This window comes from Oryctolagus cuniculus, chromosome 11 (genome assembly GCF_964237555.1).
Source record: "Oryctolagus cuniculus chromosome 11, mOryCun1.1, whole genome shotgun sequence".
In the NCBI taxonomy this organism is placed as follows: Eukaryota; Metazoa; Chordata; class Mammalia; order Lagomorpha; family Leporidae; genus Oryctolagus; species Oryctolagus cuniculus.
Genome location: NC_091442.1, coordinates 107,905,360 through 107,923,133, shown reverse-complemented (window position 1 = coordinate 107,923,133; position 17,774 = coordinate 107,905,360). Strand labels below are relative to the sequence as shown.

Below are 17,774 nucleotides of genomic sequence, written 5' to 3'. Positions count from 1 at the left end.
TTTTTTGTGTGGTTTCTTTCCTCTAGCATGTGCTTTCAAGGTTCAACCTCATTCTTTCATTTGCAAACAGTAGCCCCTTGTTGGGCATACCACAACGTCACCTTCTGTTTAACCGTCAGTTCATGGACGTTTCGTTTGCTTCCTACTTGTTGGCTGTCACCAATAGCACTCCTATGGATGCTGTGTGCAAGTTTTTGGGTTAACAGATGCTTTCAATTCTCATGGGTACATGCTGGCGGGGGGCGGGGGGGACTTACTGAGTCAGATGATAACTTCATGCTTAACTTTTTGAGGAGCTCTCTGCTTTCCACAGGGGCTGCACCATTTTATGTTCTCACCAGCAATGTGTGAGAAGAACCCTTGGTTCTCAACTGAGCGTACCATACCTGGAAAAAGGCCAACTTTCCAGCTTCCCTTATGGTTATGCGTAGTCCTATGATAAGTTCTGGCTCATGGGATGGGTGATAAGTTCTGGTTGGGGACAGCAGTGTGGCGCACTGAGTTAAGCCACCGTGTGTGACACCAGCATCCATATGAGTGCTGGTTTGAGTCTGGGCTCCTCCACTTCTGATCCAGCTCCCTGCTAATGCACCTGGGAAAGCCATGGAAGATGGCCTAAGTGCTTGGATCCCTGCTCCCATGTGGGGGACCTGGATGAAGCTCCTGGCTCCTGGCTTCAGCTTGGCCCTGCCTTGGAAATTATGGCCATTTGGGGAGTGAACCAACAGAAGAAAGATCTGTTTCTCTCTCTATCTCTCTCTCTCTCTCTAACTCTGCCTTTCAAATAAATAAATCTTGTAAAAAAAAAAAAAGTCATGGCTCATGGAATGGGTGTGAGCAGAAGTCGTGTGTGCCATTCAGGAGGAACTGTGTTCTTCCCTGTTGCTTTCTCCAACCTCCTGGTATGAATGTATGAATGTCAATTTAATGACTAGAGAAGCAGCAGCCATTTTGGGCCATAGAGTTCAAAAAACTTATTCCTTGGAACACTGCTCCGAAGATTTATATTAAATATACTATATAAGAATAATCACTAGCATTTATTTTGCCTGCAGTTACAATGTGGGCCTCAGGCACACAAACCTGGGAAGAACCACAAGACCAACTGGCTAGATAGTGGCTGCTCTCCTTCCTTCTCCACACTCCTGTCCTGATTCCCAGACATGGTAGCCTTAGCCTGTGGCTGCTCTGCCATGGCTCCCTCGCATCCTGTGTGCTATCCCCTGTGTAAACCATTATCTCTTTCATTGTCTGGCATCGTTAGTTATGGCTTCCTCAAAGGCAGGGAAGCCCAAGTCACTGAACTTCCAGCGCCTAGCTCCATGCTTGCATCAAAGTACACACTTCATTAACATACATTGATTTGATTGTCACCAACCACAGAAGTGAAGCGTGGGCAGAGATTTAGAACTTGAACTTGTGAAGGACCTCCTGGGGAAAGGCATTTGGGGCCGAAGGAAATGGTCTCTTCAGAGACACAGGCATGCGACCCTGGTTTCAAGGGTGACAATGAACTTCGCATGCACACAGGGCCATGGCCAAAGGTTGACATCAGCACAGTAATCAGGGGCTTGTGTGTCCCGCTGGGGAATACAGCTGTCTACTCTAGCAGTGAGGAGCCACTGAAGGGAGACCCTGGAGAGGCTGGGATAGGAACACGCGTTCTAGAGAGACTGCCTCCTTCAAAGCCCTGTTCGGAAATTAGCCAACTATAGCCAACTTCCTTCAACAACCTAGCCCTCATTTTTCTCATCTTTTTTTTTTTTTTAATATTTATTTATTTATTTGAAAGGCAGAGTTAAAGAGAGAGAGCAAAATTTTCCATCTGCTGGCTTAGTCCCAGATGGTTGCAGTGGCCAGGGCTGAGCCAGACCAAAACCAGGATCCAGGAACCAGAAGCTGCTTCCAGGCCTCCCACATAGGTGGCAGGGGCCCAAGCACTGGGGTCATCCTCCATTGCTTTCCCCAGGCCATTAGCAGGGAGCTTCTGTAAGGGATGTCAATGTCACCGGTGGCAGCTTTACCTGCTACACCAATGCTAGCCCCTTGCATCTTTATTTATCTATTTTTGCCTTTTTTAAAGGATTTATTTATTTGAAAGGTAGAGTTACAGACATAGAGAAGGAGAAACACATCTTCCGTTGGCTCAATCCCAAATGGCCACAATACCTGGGGCTGGGCCAGGCTGAAGCCAGGAGCCTGGACCTCCATCTGGGTCTCCCACGTGGGTGGCAGGGGCCCAAGTATCTGGGCCATCTTCTGCTGCTTTTCTAGGCGCATTAGCAGGGAGCTGGTTAGGAAGCCGAGCAGCCAGGACTCAACTGGTGCTTGTACGGGATGACGGCACAGCAGGCAGTAGCATACCTTACTGCACCACAATGCCAGTACATGGCCTTTTGTGTCTGGCTTCTCCCATGGGGAGTGTTTCCAAGATGCATCCTCACTGTTGCACATCTCAGCGTTCAACTGCTTTGTAGGATGGACTAGCATTCTGTTGTGCAGGTAAATGTCTTATTCATACACTCATCAGCAGACAAACATGTGGTTTATCTCCACCTTTTGGCTATCATAATGCTGCTAGGGACATTGCCATCCAAGTTTTTGCATTAGTTTTCCTTTCTGTATACCTAGAAGTGGAGTCACCGGATCACAGGGTAGCAAACCTTTGTTGAGTAGCGGCCAACCTGTTTCTCACTGAGGCTCAACCTACAGCAGCCTAGGAGGATTCTAATTTCTCCACATCCTCATCCCCAACCCTTGCTACTGCCTATTGTAGCCACCCTGGTGGGCCTGAAGTGGTATCTCACTTCCTTGATTAGTGACGTGGAATATCGTTTCACCTGCTCATTGGCCATTTGTGTGTCTTCTCTGGAGCAGTTCTACCTAAACCTTCTGTCCATTTCTAAGTTGTAAGAGCTGAGCGTGCAGATTCTGGATACAGGTGCCGCTTCTCGGGCAGACAGTTTGCAGATATTGTCTCCCAGCCTGGGGGTCTTCTCACTTCGATCTTCTTCCTGATACCCACGAGGCTCACTGCCTGTCTGCATGAGCGGGATGTTTTCCTGGAAGGCAGCCAGGCTTGGTTGAACATTTCATTCCGTCCAAGGCTGCTTTTGTGCTCTAAGAGCAGAGTTTCATAGCTCCAAGAGGCCACGTGGCCAGCAAAGCCCAAGTTCTTAGGACTTGGCCCTTTAACAGCGTCTCCGGGCCTTTGTCTTCTAACATGCACGGGAAGCAGAGCGCGCACCTGGAGGGCCAATGGCGGCTTGACAGCTCGGTGTGTGCCCGAGTCCAGAGACGGTGCAGCCCTCCGGAAGAGCCGTCTGCTTTGAGCACCCACAGTTTTCATTTTAATCAAAGGTCTTTTAAACAATAGTCAAGACCGTTTTTTCCCCATGCAGCAAAAATAGCACTTAGCAACAAGTAGAATAGGATTCCACATCTAGAATCGTGAGTAAACTACTCAACTTCCGGATAATGGAGGTAGGTTAACGCGGGTAAGCACCCAAACGAGACTAGATGGGCACTCATTCACTTTATTTTATTTCCTCGTCCATAGGTGAGAACGCGAAGGGTGCAGAATAACATCTCCCACACGTGGCGACTCTGCAGCTTCGCCTGGTTGAGGTAAATGGCTGACTTTTTCCTTCTGCAATCAAAGTTTAACTATGTGAAGCGGTGCTCAACAGCCCAGGGCCCTGTTATTGTTCTTTCTAGGATACTACAGCTTCATTTTTTTTTTTAAGATTTATTTTATTAACATATTTATGTGAAAGGCAGAGATAGAGAGGGAAAGATAGAGAGGTCTTCCATCCACTGGTTCACTCCCCAGGTGGCTGCAGTGGCTGGGGCTGGGCCAGGCGGAAGCCGGGAGCCGGGAGCTTCATCCAGGTCTCCCCCATGAGTGGTAAAGGTCCAAGCCCTTGGGCCATCTTCCACTGCTTTCCCAGGGAGCTGGATTGGAAGTGCAGCAGCTGGGCCTGAACCAGCAGCCACACGGGATGCTGGTGTTGCAGGCAGCCGCTTAACCCATGATACCACAGCGCCAACCCTCAGCTTCGTTTCTTGAAGTGTCTCTTCAATGTTCCAACACTTACAGCCACAAAGAAGCCAAAATGCTAAGCTAGGTGGAGAAGAGCACCCTCCCTCTGTTCTTCTGGGGCAGAACCTTTGTCAGAGCTTTGACCCACTCAGTTTTGCGAAGTTATTGGGGGAAAAAAATCAATCTCATGTTTTAGTCTACTGTGTGCTCACCAGCAAAGGGAACGCGTGATACATAGTAACAATGTAAAAAGTCTGAGGTTGGTTAGTTCCCAAGTACATATTAAATGCCACCATCAAAATACTGTTCACTGGTTAGCTTCCGCCTTCACTGAATCTAAGGCTAAACACAAAATCCGGGGAGGGAGAAGGGTTGAAAAGATGCTACAAAATCAAGTTTATGCAGAAAAACAGGAGTTGGTAGAGCGCCTTTCTGTAGTCAAAAGTGTTTTATCTTTAGTTATCTTCTTCAGCATTAAAAATGAGTATATTCATTGAAAAAAATGGTCTTATGATACAGGGAGCCTTAACAATCTTTCCATAAAATGTTACTGATTTTTAAAATACACTTTCATAAAATAGTTTTGAGAAGCATGGGAAGGGTGAAGAAGCTGAATTATTGTTTCAGAGTCTCTGAGTAATGCTTTTGGTCCAGTCCAGTCCAACCAGGTAAGCAAAAGGTTCAGAGAAATTATATTTTATGAATCAAGGTGATGAAAAAAAAAAAAAAAACTCCAGCCTGGGATCATTCAGGATAAAAAAGAACCTGTAATCAAATTCTATTCATAGGACCTATGCTTACTAAAAGGAATAGATAATATGTCAATATAAAAATTACTCTTACCACTTATTCAAGACTTAGCATTTTCCAGGAAGTGCCTAGTAGATTTACAACCATGATTTCTAACTTTAAAATATTATTCTTAAGTAGTGGATGGTTAAAGCTGATTTCAGTTTTGTGGTTTTTTTTTCTTTTTTAAACAGAAGAAAATGAAGCACATTAAAGCTGAGTGACTCATCCAAGGTCATATAGCTGGTAGGTGGCAGAACTGGTTTGAAACCAGGTTTTTCTTTTACATCACACAGTGTAGACAAATAGCTGGATAAATTGCCCTTGTTAACTTAGTCAAATTCCATTGGAAAAATCCCAGATGTGGCAATATCTATCTTTCATGATAATAATAAATGATAAAATCCACTATATTCTTATAAGTTTAGAAGACAAAGAGTTATCACAGATAATGATGACAAGCTGTTTGTGGCCTCAGTTCCAACAATTTAGAACCTGTAGCTCAGAATAAGAAACCCTGAAGTTCAAGTATGTGATAGGGGATATTCTATTTCATCACAAATACAGAGATCCAAAATCCCATTTTTTTTTTTTTGAAGGTCTATTTTGTCTATTTGAAAGAGTTACAGAGAGAGGTAGAGACAGAAAGAGAGAGAGGTCTTCCATCCGCTGATTCACTCCCCAAATGGCCACAGCAGCCAGAGCTGAGCCAATCTGAAGCCAGGAGCCAGGAGCCTCCTCTGGGTCTCCCAGGTGGGTGCAGGGGCCCAATGACCTGGGCCATCCTCCACTACCTTCCCAGGCACATCCTCAGGAAGCTGGATCAGAAGTGGAGCAGCAGGGACTTGAACTGGCACACATTTGGGATGCCGATGCTGCAGGAGGGGGCTTTAACCTGCTGCTCTACAGCACCAACCCTTAAAATCCCATCTTTGAGCCACTGTGTACAGGAAGCATCGAGCCTGCATTTGTCAGTGACAGCTCATTAAACTAAGAAGTCCCTGAAGAGGTCCCAGAGTTGACAAAATTCAGCATGATGGTAGAGACTACACACAACAGGAACAAAGTGAGGCCCTTCCATGTAAAGACTGTCCTTGTGATGACTTGGCTTTTTTGATTGATTGATTTATTTGAAAAGCAAAGATTCAGAGAGAAAAGGAGAGAGAGAGAGAGCGAGAGTGCTTCCATCCACTGGTTCACTCCCCAAACAGCATTAACAGCCAGGGCTGGGCCAGGCAGAAGCCAGGAACCAGGAGCTTCATCTGGGTCTCCCACATGGGTGCAGGGGCCCAAACACTTGGGCCATCTTCTGCTGCTTCCCCAGGCGCGTTAGCAGGGAGCTGGATCAGAAGCGGAGCAGCCAGGTCTCAGATCAGTGCTCATATGGGATGCTGGCTTCCCAGGTGGCAACTTTACCCACTATGCCACAGCACCAGCTCCGTGATGACTTTTATTAAGCCAGTATTCTTCACGCCACACATATTGCCCAGTGTCTGCTGGAGGAAATAGCATGATGGCCATGGGGTCTGCTTCCCTGCAGTCTGGTGTCGACTTTGCTGCCGTGCCAGAACCCAGAGGGATGTCCGTCATGGAGCACACCACCACTCCCTGGCACTGAGAAGCGCTGTCAGTGATTCCACCTAGCGCAGATTTCAAAACATGGTTCTCACACCGGAAGGACTGCTCTGCCCAGACTTCCTCCACACTTCAGACTCGGCAGAGGATGCCAGGTCAACCCGAGCGGGGATGTGCAAGTGGAACTGCTGGGTCTCGGTGAACGTTCCCAAGCAGGTCCCCAGGGACCCCAGCTAGTCCCCCGAGATACTGGCCTCCAGCCTGAAGATCTTTCACTCCTGTGGTACACATGGTTGTTGTACAGCCAAACCCACTAGGTGCCAGGGCACCTGTCACCCGGCAGCTGCCGATTTTCCTCAATGTATCTGGCCATCTTCCCAAACACGACATGGGACACCTTTTCAGTCAAAGACCACATTTTCCCACTGGACTGAAGGCCCTGATCCTTGTGCCTCAGCAACCGGAAATGGAAATCAGCCTTTCTCATCTTCAAAATCCAGAAGCCAATGAGATGTTGGATGAGATTTTAGGAGAGAATTGTCTATGTCTCTTTGGGCTGCTGTACAGAATACCTTAGATGGAGTAATTTACAAGTAATACAAATGTATTCCTCACAGTCCTGGAAGCTTCCAAGATCAATGTGCCAGCAGATTTGGTATCTGGGAAGGAGTCACTCTCTGCTCTGTGAAAGTATTTACTGCTGTGTTCTCACATGCAGGACAAAAGGGACAAACAGACTCTTCCAAGCCCTTGGATTAGGGTGCTACTCCCACCCTCACTGCCTTTAGTCTTAAGGCCGCTGCCTTGGCGATTAAGTGTCAATGTGTGAATCTTGGAGGGACACTTACTTTCAAGTCATAGAAGTAAGGCAGTCAAAATAGTATCCCTGGCACATGGCAATAGCTACAGCAACATATGTGTGCAATTATCATTATTATTATAACCAAAGGATTTTAAAATGAATTTCAATTTATTTGAGAGGCACAGAGACAGATACGGGGTTGGGTGGGGGTACTCCCATTTGCTGCTTCATTCACCAAATGTTTGCAACAGCTAGGGCTGAGCCAGGCTGAATCCAGGAGCCCAGAGCTCAATCCAGGTCTCTCCCATGTGGGTGGTAGGGACTCAAGTACTCGGGCCATTACCTGCTGCACATTATCAGAAAGCTGGGGTTGGGAGTGGAGCCAAGGGTGCTGGCTTAACCACAGCACCAAATGCCCACTCTCACCACCAAAGGTTTTCAACAGCAGAGTGACAAGATCATATTTGTGCCCTGAATGGCCATCAGGGCCAGATCCCATCATGAGATGACCACTCCGGAAAGGGTGAGGTCCTTTCCCTCTCCCTCTCTTTCATTGGTCTCCACAGTGGCCTTTCAGACCTCAAGGTCTCCGTTCTCCTTGCAGGTCTTCGGCTCCCTCTTTTAGCTCCCATGGACTGGCTGCAAGAAGCAAAGTGCACGCACAGATGGTCAGTGCAAACACAGCTGGAGTCCCGGGTGGAGAGACAGGAAGTTAGTCATTCAACAAACACAGAGCATTCAAGGTGAATCAGACCTGGTGGGTGAAGGGAGTGGCGTCCCAGGGCCAGGTAGCCTGAGCAGACTTCCTTCTTCTCTTTGGTTGCTGCCCTGGCATCTGGGAGCCTGGCTCTGTCACATCTGGGCCTAAGTAGCAGCATCTGTAAAACGGATGTGACCACTTTGACTAGCACGCACCCCCTCCCCTCTCCTTTCTTTACCATCATGGTTTGGAGTCGATGGCCTTGCCTCTTATCTTGCTGAGAACCAAGAAAGACAGGAAGGAACTCCTTCCTGCTCCCCCAGGCCATCCACCAACTCACTGTGCCCAGTATCTCTCTGAACCGTCCTTGTGGTTCAGCCCCACTCCTTGTTGTCTGCTCAGTGACTCTGCTCTTGTAATTGTCACTTCCCTCTCCCATGTTCCAACTTTTTCCCACTCTACTGGGTCATTCCTGACAGTAGACAAGGCATCTGAGGAACTGGCTCCTCCCCCCTCAGTTTCAGCCTTTCCCGTTTTCTGTAAGCTAACAGGAGTTAGGGTTATGCAGTTTGCGACAGAAAAGGTCCTGATGAATGCAGGACCCAGAAGTGCATAGGCAAGAGCTAGTGATTAACTTTGTCATTCTCCGCACCATAGACGAGGAAGCAGATTTGGAAAGGTGAAATATTTACCCAAAGTCTGAAGCTTTCTTTAAAGCAAACAAAAAATACCTCTCTAGCTCACCATCTCCTGAGGGTACTTCCCCTCCAACCATCCCCTTGCTGGAAGAGTTCTAGGAAGAACTGTCTTTGTTTTCTTTCCACCACCTTGCTTGGAAGTAAAACTGCTCTTATCAAAGTTGTACCAACAGCTTTCCTGTTGGCAGGCCCAGAGGTCAATTTCAAGTCTTTTCTCACTTGATCTCCTAGCTGCATTTGACATTGTGGGTCAAAGGCTTTTAGCAGGATTAGTACCTCTGAGTTTCCTATTAACAAGGTTTCTAGGGGCTGTATCCCTCTCCTCATTTTCCTCCAACCTCACCAGCTGCTAGATCTTGCCTTGGGCTCAGTCCCCTGCCCTCTCCTCATCTCCTCCCATTCTTCTCCCTCTATTCTCTCCATTCCAGCCACTCTGGCCTTTCCGCTCTTTCTCAAACTGGTGTGCATGCCTCAGGGTCTTTGCACATGCTGTTCACGCCAGGCTTTGCTACTCAATTATCTTACTCAGTTCTCAGCTCCAAGTTTGGTCACCTCCCGGAATCCTTCACCCCTATCACAACGTAAGCTCCATTAGGGCAGGGACTTCTATTTTCTTCAAGTTAAATCCTCAGCTTCTAAAGCAGAGTCGAGCACACAGCAGATGCTAAGCAGTGAATGAGTAACAGGCAGAATGTCACAGCATGATGGTGTCAAATGAAAGCAGATCATGGAAACACTTCCTAAACTCTGGAGTACTAATCATGTGTAACTTATAATAATACACATTACGTTTTAATAAGCATTCATCAAGCAATTGTTTTGTGCTAGGTAATGGACTAGGCACTATAATTACAGAAATAAATAAGAAAAAGATTCTGCTCACTCTAGCTGGATGGCTGGGTTGGGAACAATTACAGGTGTTATTCTAGAACAATCCAGCCGAGTGCCATGGATGCACATTGAAGGAAAGGAAGACCTACTTCCCTTAGGGGGACAGGAGGAAATGAAATGTTCACAGAAGCTCACGTTAATCTGGGATGTGAAGGTGGTAGCTGGGCCGGCGAGACAGGGAAGCAGGAGGAACGGCACTGCAGGCAGAGGAAAAAACTTGCCTACCCCCTCCCCCCATGCCGTTTGCTGAGCATCTTCTCCAAACGGGTCACCTGAGCCCGGAGCACCCTTGGCAGCTGCACCTCCCCTCTCCTCCCTTCCGTCTTTCTTTTCTCATTCTCAAACCCCGAGTCTTTCTCTGACCTGGTCCCTTCTTGGGCCCTTTTTATGTCTAACGGTGTCTTTCCCCCATTGGTCTTCAATGGGCCAAAGGTTACATACGACTTGCAGGGGGCTCATCCTCTCTCTCCCCGGATGTCATGGCAACTCCACACTGTCCATCTTCAAACCCCTGTCACTAACCTCACAGGTGTCCACGAATTTCAGATACTGTTAAGGGGATGTCCGAAACTTCACAATAGTTTTAAAAGGGACAGATTAGATTTTTAAAGCGTCTGGGATATTATATGAAGGTAATGTGAAATTAACTGAATTGCACTTGGTAGGAAATAGAGGAAAATGGAGCAGCACGTATGAGCATGATTCCCCTTCAGGGAAGAAAGTATATGGTGGGGAAACCAAGCAGGATGGAAGCCATAGAATGGCGCAGGCCAAGGGCACAATGACATCCCTCTTCCTCTGGCTTTCAGCTTGACCCTAACCAAGTCATTTAATTCTCTGCGTCCCATTTTCTCCTGTCCGATGACAGCACTGAACCAGATGTGCCAAGAGCAGGGCTGTCCTCGTGTGTAGTGAGAATAACCGCAGCAAAATCCGTTCGCTCCTATCTCCTTCCACTCAGCAGGCTTTTCGGGCGCCCACAAGCAGATAAAGCCTTATCTTCCTACCCTAGAGACCCCTTTCTTCGGTTTCACTCATTCTGTGCGCTCACTGCCGAAAGCGGAGCCCCAACACCGCAAGCAATCCCTCTGCGTGCAGAAGCGGAAGTGGGGCAGCCACACTTCCGGTACCTGGCCTGATCCCGCCACACTTCCGGTGTCCCGGCCTCCGCTCGCCACACTTCCTGTTGATCCGGCCGGCTGGCCGGGGGCTGGGCTGGGCTGGCCGGGGAGGCGGGCCGGCGGGCGGGCGGCGGCGGCCACTGGGCAGGCGTGGGCGCGCGCGTGGCTACCGCGGGCACGGAGCGTCCGCCGCGTCGCCGGAGCCCACAGCACCCTGGACGGCCGCGCCTCTCGCCTTTCGTCCTCCCGTCCGGCCCTCGGCCCCGCCGCGCCGCGCCATGCCCGCCGTGGACAAGCTCCTGCTGGAGGAGGCGTTGCAGGACAGCCCCCAGGTACGCCCGCGGCGTGAGGCCGGATCCTCCGGAGGGGGTGGGCGGGCAGACCCCGCGGCCGTGGGGGTCGTGGACGGTGTCGTGACGACCTTCCAGCCTCAGCTGAGACCGAGCTGTGGGGTGAGGACCGCCTGCCTTAGGAGCCGAGTGCTCGGGGCAGATCAGCGTTTGGTGTCTTCGCTTTGTCCTGTGCAAAGTAGGGGTGATGCGTGTCCCTCCTGGCTGTTGAGTGCAGTGGGGAAGTACCTGGAGAGTTGTCGGCTGGGTCTGGCGCGAGGTCTTGTCCTGTTTCACTGCTTGCGAGCTCCGTCCCGCGCTAGTACTGGTGTCATGAGACCTGGTGGGTTTCGGGCCAGGATGGGAGGCGAGGAGCCGGATGCCGTCCCCGCGGCCCCAGGCCTCCCTGGCATCGTTGTCCCACTTGCAGAGAGAGGATTACGCTGCTTGCCCTATTTGTGGCACAGGGGAGCTTGTTTAGCAAACACGCGAGTCAAAGGCTCTGAGCTGCGGGCCAAAGCTGCCTGTAGCTTCAGCAAATGAGTTCCTGACCCGGAGCCTTTGCTCTGGGGTCTTTTGTTCCTCTTCCTTTTTTAAAAGATTTATTTATTTTATTTGAGAGGCAGAAAGAGATCTTCCATCTGCTGGTTCACTCCCCAAATGGCTGCAAAGGCCAGAGCTGAGCTGATCTGGAGCCAGGAGCCAAGAGCTTCTTCCAGGTCTCCTACGTGAGTGCAGGGGCCCAAGGACATGGGCCATCCTCTGCTGCTTTCCCAGGCCACAGCAGGGAGCTGGATCGGAAGTGGAGCAGCCGGGACTCGAACCAGCGCCCATATGGGATGCCGGCACTGCAGGCGATGGCTTTACCTGCTGTGCCACAGCGCCAGCCCCATTCCTCTTCCTTTAACATTTCCCCAACTTCAAATCTGCCCTCCTGTGTGCATTCTTGGGTTATTGAAATAAGTGTCTATTCCTTACTGTCTCCACTCTGGGAAAATCCGAATGCAGTTAAGCTGTTCTGGTCTTGCCTGGTCGTCCTGGGTCCCAGTCCCTTTTCTCCCTGGAGGGAATCGCGCCCTCCTAGGGTGATCCTTGAGTGCAGGTCCCTACACCTGCTCAGCACCCCTCCAGCCCAGAATAGATCAGAAGCTCTGCGTGCCCATTCCTGCGTAACTGAAAGCAAGCTGTGGCTTTTTTTTTTCCTTTCTTAAATTCACATCCACTGGGCTGCCTGACCTTCCCAAGGCCTCCTGTATGAGACTTGTGTTGTTCAGTGGACAGAAGACAGTTTCAGAAGGCACCTCAGCCATCTGTACCTGTTGTGTGGGATCTGGACGTCAGAAAGAGGAAGTTTCTAACAGTCACTGTAACCAGGGATTTCTGTTTGCTCTGTGGCTGGGGATACCGAGGTGCTAAGATACACTGCTTTCCTTACCAGACGTGGTGATGGCCGAGCCACGTGAGAGAGGTCGCACTAACTGCCGCCATGTTGTCCTCCCTAAGGTCCTGGCTCCCACAAGCGAGTCTACACTGGGAGAGTGGTTTGTAGGGTTTACTCTGCCCTGAGGACGCAGTGAGCGGTCTGGCAGGCCTGGATTCTAATTCCGACCCTGTCCCTGACTTCTCCTGGGATGGGGGCGGGTCAGCAAATCCCCACCGAGAGGCCGGCCCAGTTAGCCCAGATCTGCAGAGCGAGAGGCAGGGAGCCCAGGTGTGTGCTCAGGGAGCCGCAGGAGCCGCAGCGGTCCGTCCTGTCTGCCTGCTTGCGGCTGTACGCGTGGCGTTTATGACTGTGGACACTGTCATTGCGCTTGGACGTGCCTCTTCACGAAGGGAGTGCCTCTATCATTGCTGCCGACCTCGGCCGCACCCTGTGAGGGGTCCTGTTGTGCTTGTGGAACAGCACGCACGCGCACTGTAAGGTCCGGGACGCTCCGCAGAGCGGGTAGCGCTGGATGGCAGGTGGCCTGGGCCTGGCCCGGCCCGGCCTCGCTCCCAGGGCGATTCATAGACTCGGACCAGAGGGAAGCTTGCCCAGCACCTTCCTCTTACGTGAAAAGATGAAGACAGCCGGAGCTCCTGAGTGCGTTTTATTGCCAGGCCCTGTTGTATCAGCTCACTGGATCCCCCAGCCATCTTTTATAGCTGGTCCTCTAGAAACGACTGGAGAGCAGAGAAGAGAAGGCACTGCCCGAGAGCTCGGCGGCCCGGCCGATGGCCATGACTAGAGGATTGCGCACGTTAGCCCAGGCCCCTGGCCCCTGGCCTGGCCACTGTCGGCCACCTAAAACGTTTTCCCCCAGAGCCTGTGCGTTTTGTTTCCTCTGGTTTCTGGGGAGCAGCTGCGAGGGAGGCTTTAGTCACCTGCTTGCACAGGACTGATGAACACAGAAGCTTTTGTATTTGCGCCGAGTGACCCAAGAAGAGCTGAATGGGCGTTGACTGGCCCTGGACACATGCACTCATTCCCTCCTTTCTAGCTCGCGGTGCTGCTCCATGGTTGTAAGCTAGACTGTGGGCGGACGCCCGGCCTTTCTGCCTGGCTCTGACCTGAGAGAGTGGGAGGTTTTAGGGATTCGGATATTTGCTGTCCGTGGCTGTTGGTGAGCTCCTGCCTCTGCTGGCTGTGGGCATGTGGTGATAAGTGGGGGCCTGCCCCCCACTGGCGCTCAGTCTGTTCTGGGGAGCCGTCCCAGTACGCCGTGAGCGCTGCTCTGATAGGAGCACAAGTGAGCCGTGAGCCCCTGCAGCTCCTGCAGCTCCTGCTGCGTTGGGGGCTCGTCCTCTCGTCCTGCATGTAGCAGCTTTTGAGGTTAGGTGAAGACGGAAGCACTGTGGCTTGCTGTTTGGGTGTCTCGTGTGTTTTGCAGTTAGCATGACCGAAACACTGAGGAGTCAAAGAGGACAGGCTGGGTGGCCCAGCTGGGAGCAGCCGTCTCCAGCCACCTAGTCCCTGTGTTTGCTCAAGCCGAAGGCCTCACACATAGCCTGAGTGCTTTGTACATTTCACTGCTCAGGGGTCTTGCTCCATGGCTCTTTTTATTTATGATGCACTTTTTTTTTTTTTTAGAGATTATTTATTTGAGAGGCAGAGTTACAGACAGAGCGAGGAAGAGACAGAGACAGAGGTCTTCCATCCACCAGTTCATTCCCCAAATGGCTGCAACAGCTGGAGCTGAGCTGATCTGAAGCCAGGAGCCAGGAGCTTCTTCTGGGTCTCCCACGTGGGTGCAGGGGCCCAAGCACATGGGCCGTCTTCCACTGCTTTGCCAGGCGCATTAGCAGGGAGCTGGATTGGAAGTGGAGCAGCCAGGACTTGAACTGGCTCCCCAAATGGATGCCAGGGCTTTAACCCTCTGTACCACAGCGCCAGCCTCTCTAACCGTCACATTGTTTCAGTCCTCGGTGCTGAGGCTGCCGTTGAGAATGTTAGGACTGCTTGGTTAGGTAGCACCCCGCCTGTTTAAGAGGAAGGCAGGATGCACAGCTGAGGCCTTATCCGAGGGTAAACGGGCCACTCACACTCCTGAGGGAGCAGGGTGGGCAGGACAGGCGGAATGCAGACCCTGAATCTAGCACTGTTACCTTTGGCCCCCTGAGCTTGTGTTCTGTGTAGAACTGCAGTGAGAGCCACTGCTTAGCTGAGTTGGCTGTGAACAGTGAGCAGCACGCACAGAGCGTCTCCATGCCCGCGTGCCGGGGCAGCTGGGAGTGACACCCACCAGTGTCTCCTGGCTCTCCTGGGGGAATTTGAGCGACTGGTCTGCCGTTGCCCAGCCCGTGGTCTCAGGAATCCCTGTTGTTCCAGATAGAGTTTTGAGCAGACGTCCTGCTGGTGAGCGTCACGAGCCACACAGTGCCTGGCTCTCCGGGTGTGTTTTTCCCAGGGTGATCACGGTCTAGTTCACTTAGGAAGGGAAGGCTGGAGTTCTGCCAGTTCTACAAGGTGTCTCACGCTCAGTATCAAGAAAAACACAGAGCCGACACTAGTGATGCAGTTCCTTCCATTGCTGTAGGTGAGAGCTTTCCAGTGGGGTGACCGGAGAATCCGGCTGCAGCCAGCCCCTGCCCCACCCTGCCCAGCAGAGGCAGCCTCCTGCCGTGGAGGAGGGTGACCGGCCGTGCCAGCCGCCCTGGGTTTCCGTCCCAGCCCTGCTGCTTTCAGCAGTGGGAGGCTGAACAAGTTTCTTGACCTTGATGAGCCTCAGTTTCATCATCTGTAAAATGGGGTCAGTGCAGTCATGGTGTCTACATCGTCAAGTTGTTGGAAGGCAGAGGTGACCCAGCAGACGCACAGCATCTTGCACGCAGGAGGGGCAGAGTCAGTGGTCGCTCTCGTTTTCTTTCTTCCCTCAACGTGGAGGACTTTTAGGCAGGCCCTCTCTCTTCATCTTCCTTCTATCTCCTGTGCCGTTATCTTCCGAAGAGTACTAAAAGCAGGAAATAGGAGTGAGCTAACTGGGCCTCGTAGTGTTGATTTTTTGAAGAGCTGACCGACTGCGGTCTGGTTGTATCACCTCTTCCCTAGTCATGTTAGTAATAACCTGGGAAGGTACCAGAATCCTCAGCGTCGGGCGCCGTGAGCACAGGAAGTCCTGTGAGGAGCGGGAGTTTGGCCCAGGGGTTGGTGCCTGTGTTTCATGTCAGAGTCTTGGCCCCAGCACCCAACTCAAGTGGTTGGATTCCTGGTCTCAGCTTCAGTCCTGGCTGTTGTGGGCATTTGGGGCGTGAACCAGCGGATGGCAGGTCTGTCTTCCTACCTCTCAAATAAGTTTATAAAAAGAACCTTGACTATTCAATAACATTTTTGTTTAAAGATTTACTTGATTTATTTGAAACACAGAGTTAGAGAAAGAGGGACAGAAAGAGAGATCTTCCATCTGCTGGTTCACTCCCCAAATGGCCACAATAGCTGGGGTTGGGCCAAGCTGAAGCCAGGAGCCAGGAGCTTCATCCCAGTGTCTGATGTAGGTGCAGGGGCCCAAGCTCTTGAGCCGTCCTCCACTGCTTTCCCAGGCACGTTAGCAGGGAGCTGGATCAGAAATGAAGCAACCGGGTCTTGAACTGGTACCTGTATGAGATGCTGGCATTGCAGGTGGCAGCTTAACCGACTGTACCACAGCACTGGCCCCTAGGTAACATTTATAGATAATTATGTTGAAGACAGTTTTGCAGTAGCGTTAAAATGAAATTGTGTATTTTAAAGCACTTAGTACCTAGCACATGGATAGTACCTCTAAAATATCATGGAAGTGGAATTAAAAGATAACATTTATGTTGGTGCAAAAAATGGGAATTCATTATATTGCATTTTTTATAGATTTTATTTATTTGAAAGGCTGAGTTACAGAAAGAGAAAGAGGGAGAGACAGAGACCGACCTTCCCTATACTGGTTCACTCCCCAAATGGTTACAATGGCCAGGGCTGGGCCAGGCCAAAGCCAGGAGCCAGGAGTTTCTTCTGGGTCTCCCACATGGGTAGGAGGCGCAAGCACTTGGGTTGTCGTCTGCTGCTTTCCCAGGTGCATTAGCAGGGAGCTGGGTGGGCGCCCATATGAGATGCTAGCATCGCAGGTGATCTAACCGCCATATGACAGTGCGGCCCTGAAAAATGCTTCCAGCACACGAATTGTGTTCTTTATGGGCTCTAGGCTGCTGTTCCGCTTCTCACTGAGAGCATTCATAAAAATTCTGTTTCCGTGGTCGTTGCGCTGTGACTCTGTGGCTGGGGAAGCGCCCTTGCTCTGGGAGCAGGTGTTTTGGCCTCGAGGTCCTTAGGCAAGGCAGTGTGAGGCAGCGCCACTGTGAGGGCCACCTGATCCCAGTGCTCGGGTCCCCAGCCCAGAGGGTGGCCAGGCGTCACGAGCCACTTCTCTGACCCCTTAGCTGAAAGAGAGAAGCAGTTGGAATTCGTTTGCAGGGAATAAGGAGCGTTCACCAGGACTCATCCTTCGTGAAACGCTCTTCTGTCACCTCATTAAGGGAGTTTCTGTAACTAACTTTCCATCTTTGCCTAGTGGATTATTTTCCGGAGATCATTGTGAATGTCGGAGCGTCCGTTCCCACTGGACTGGGCACTTTCACGCAAGACGCTTGTGTGGCCGAGTCTCTTACAGGGCGCCCTGATCCTGGCTCCTGCCCGCCGCAGTACATCACCGTCTCCTTGGTGTCTGCCATGTGCCAGGGGCTGTGCGGGGCATGACGGGAGACGCCTGCCTGCCAGTGACCTGGATCAGCTGCCATCCCGAGCTGGCTTTGTCGTTCTGTTCTGTTTGAGTTTTGTGCCCAGAGCTACCAGTGGTGGGCCCAGGGCATGGGGCATTTCCTGGTCATGAGCTTGAAAGTTGGGTGAATAAAATGCGATGCAAACCATGGAAAGTGACTGTGGCATCCTAAGAGGAAAGAATGACATACTAGTATACGACGCTCACAGTTGCAGCAGGCAGCCGCACAGCTGGCGCTCTGGGGCGACTCCAGGCCAGCAGCGCCAGGCGGCCGCGCCCCAGGTGCACAGCCAGCTCTCGCCTCGTGCTCAGTTCGTGCATGTGAAGGGAGAGGCTGCCCTTTGCAGCAGTTTTTATCGGATGACCTTCACTGTTGCATAGGTGGGAGCCCAAATCAGGCCAGATGAGAGCCCTTTAGTCTTATTAATCTTTTAAAAAACGGCTTTCTTACTGGCCCTGACTCTCCCATTGTAAAGAAGTTCTGGGGGGCCAGAGCTGTGGTGTGGCAGGTAAATCCGCCGCCTACAGTGCTGGCATCCCATATGGGTGCCGGTTCAAGTCCCAGCTGCTCCATTTCGGATCCAGCTCTCTGCTATGGCCTGG

The 17,774-nt window shown here is 51.2% G+C and overlaps 1 protein-coding gene and 1 long non-coding RNA gene across 8 annotated transcripts in view; one reads left to right on the top strand and one right to left on the bottom strand.

The window, feature by feature from the left end:
• Positions 1-3,569: 3,569 nt before the first annotated feature.
• APPL2 (adaptor protein, phosphotyrosine interacting with PH domain and leucine zipper 2) overlaps positions 3,570-17,774 on the top strand; it is a 57,837-nt gene continuing 43,632 nt past the window's right edge. For 2 of the 6 annotated variants that reach the window (XM_070052800.1, XM_070052798.1), the window contains exon 1: positions 10,705-10,950. In XM_070052800.1, coding sequence (XP_069908901.1) covers positions 10,897-10,950 — 54 coding nt within the window. In that variant the 5' untranslated portion in view covers positions 10,705-10,896. Of the gene's footprint in view, positions 3,628-5,025; positions 5,078-7,928; positions 7,952-10,692; positions 10,951-17,774 lie in introns of those variants that run through there. The other 4 variants (XM_051846055.2, XM_070052799.1, XM_008257119.4 and 1 more) reach the window with 4 other exon arrangements.
• Positions 7,358-11,369, bottom strand: LOC138844422 (uncharacterized). 2 transcript variants are annotated; one of them, XR_011380245.1, is made up of 3 exons: positions 11,197-11,369; positions 7,963-8,086; positions 7,358-7,847 (listed from the first exon to the last, which is right to left on the bottom strand). It is a non-coding gene; the product is annotated as an uncharacterized lncRNA (long non-coding RNA). The 2 variants fall into 2 exon arrangements; XR_011380244.1 differs by lacking the exon at positions 11,197-11,369 and adding an exon at positions 9,132-9,265.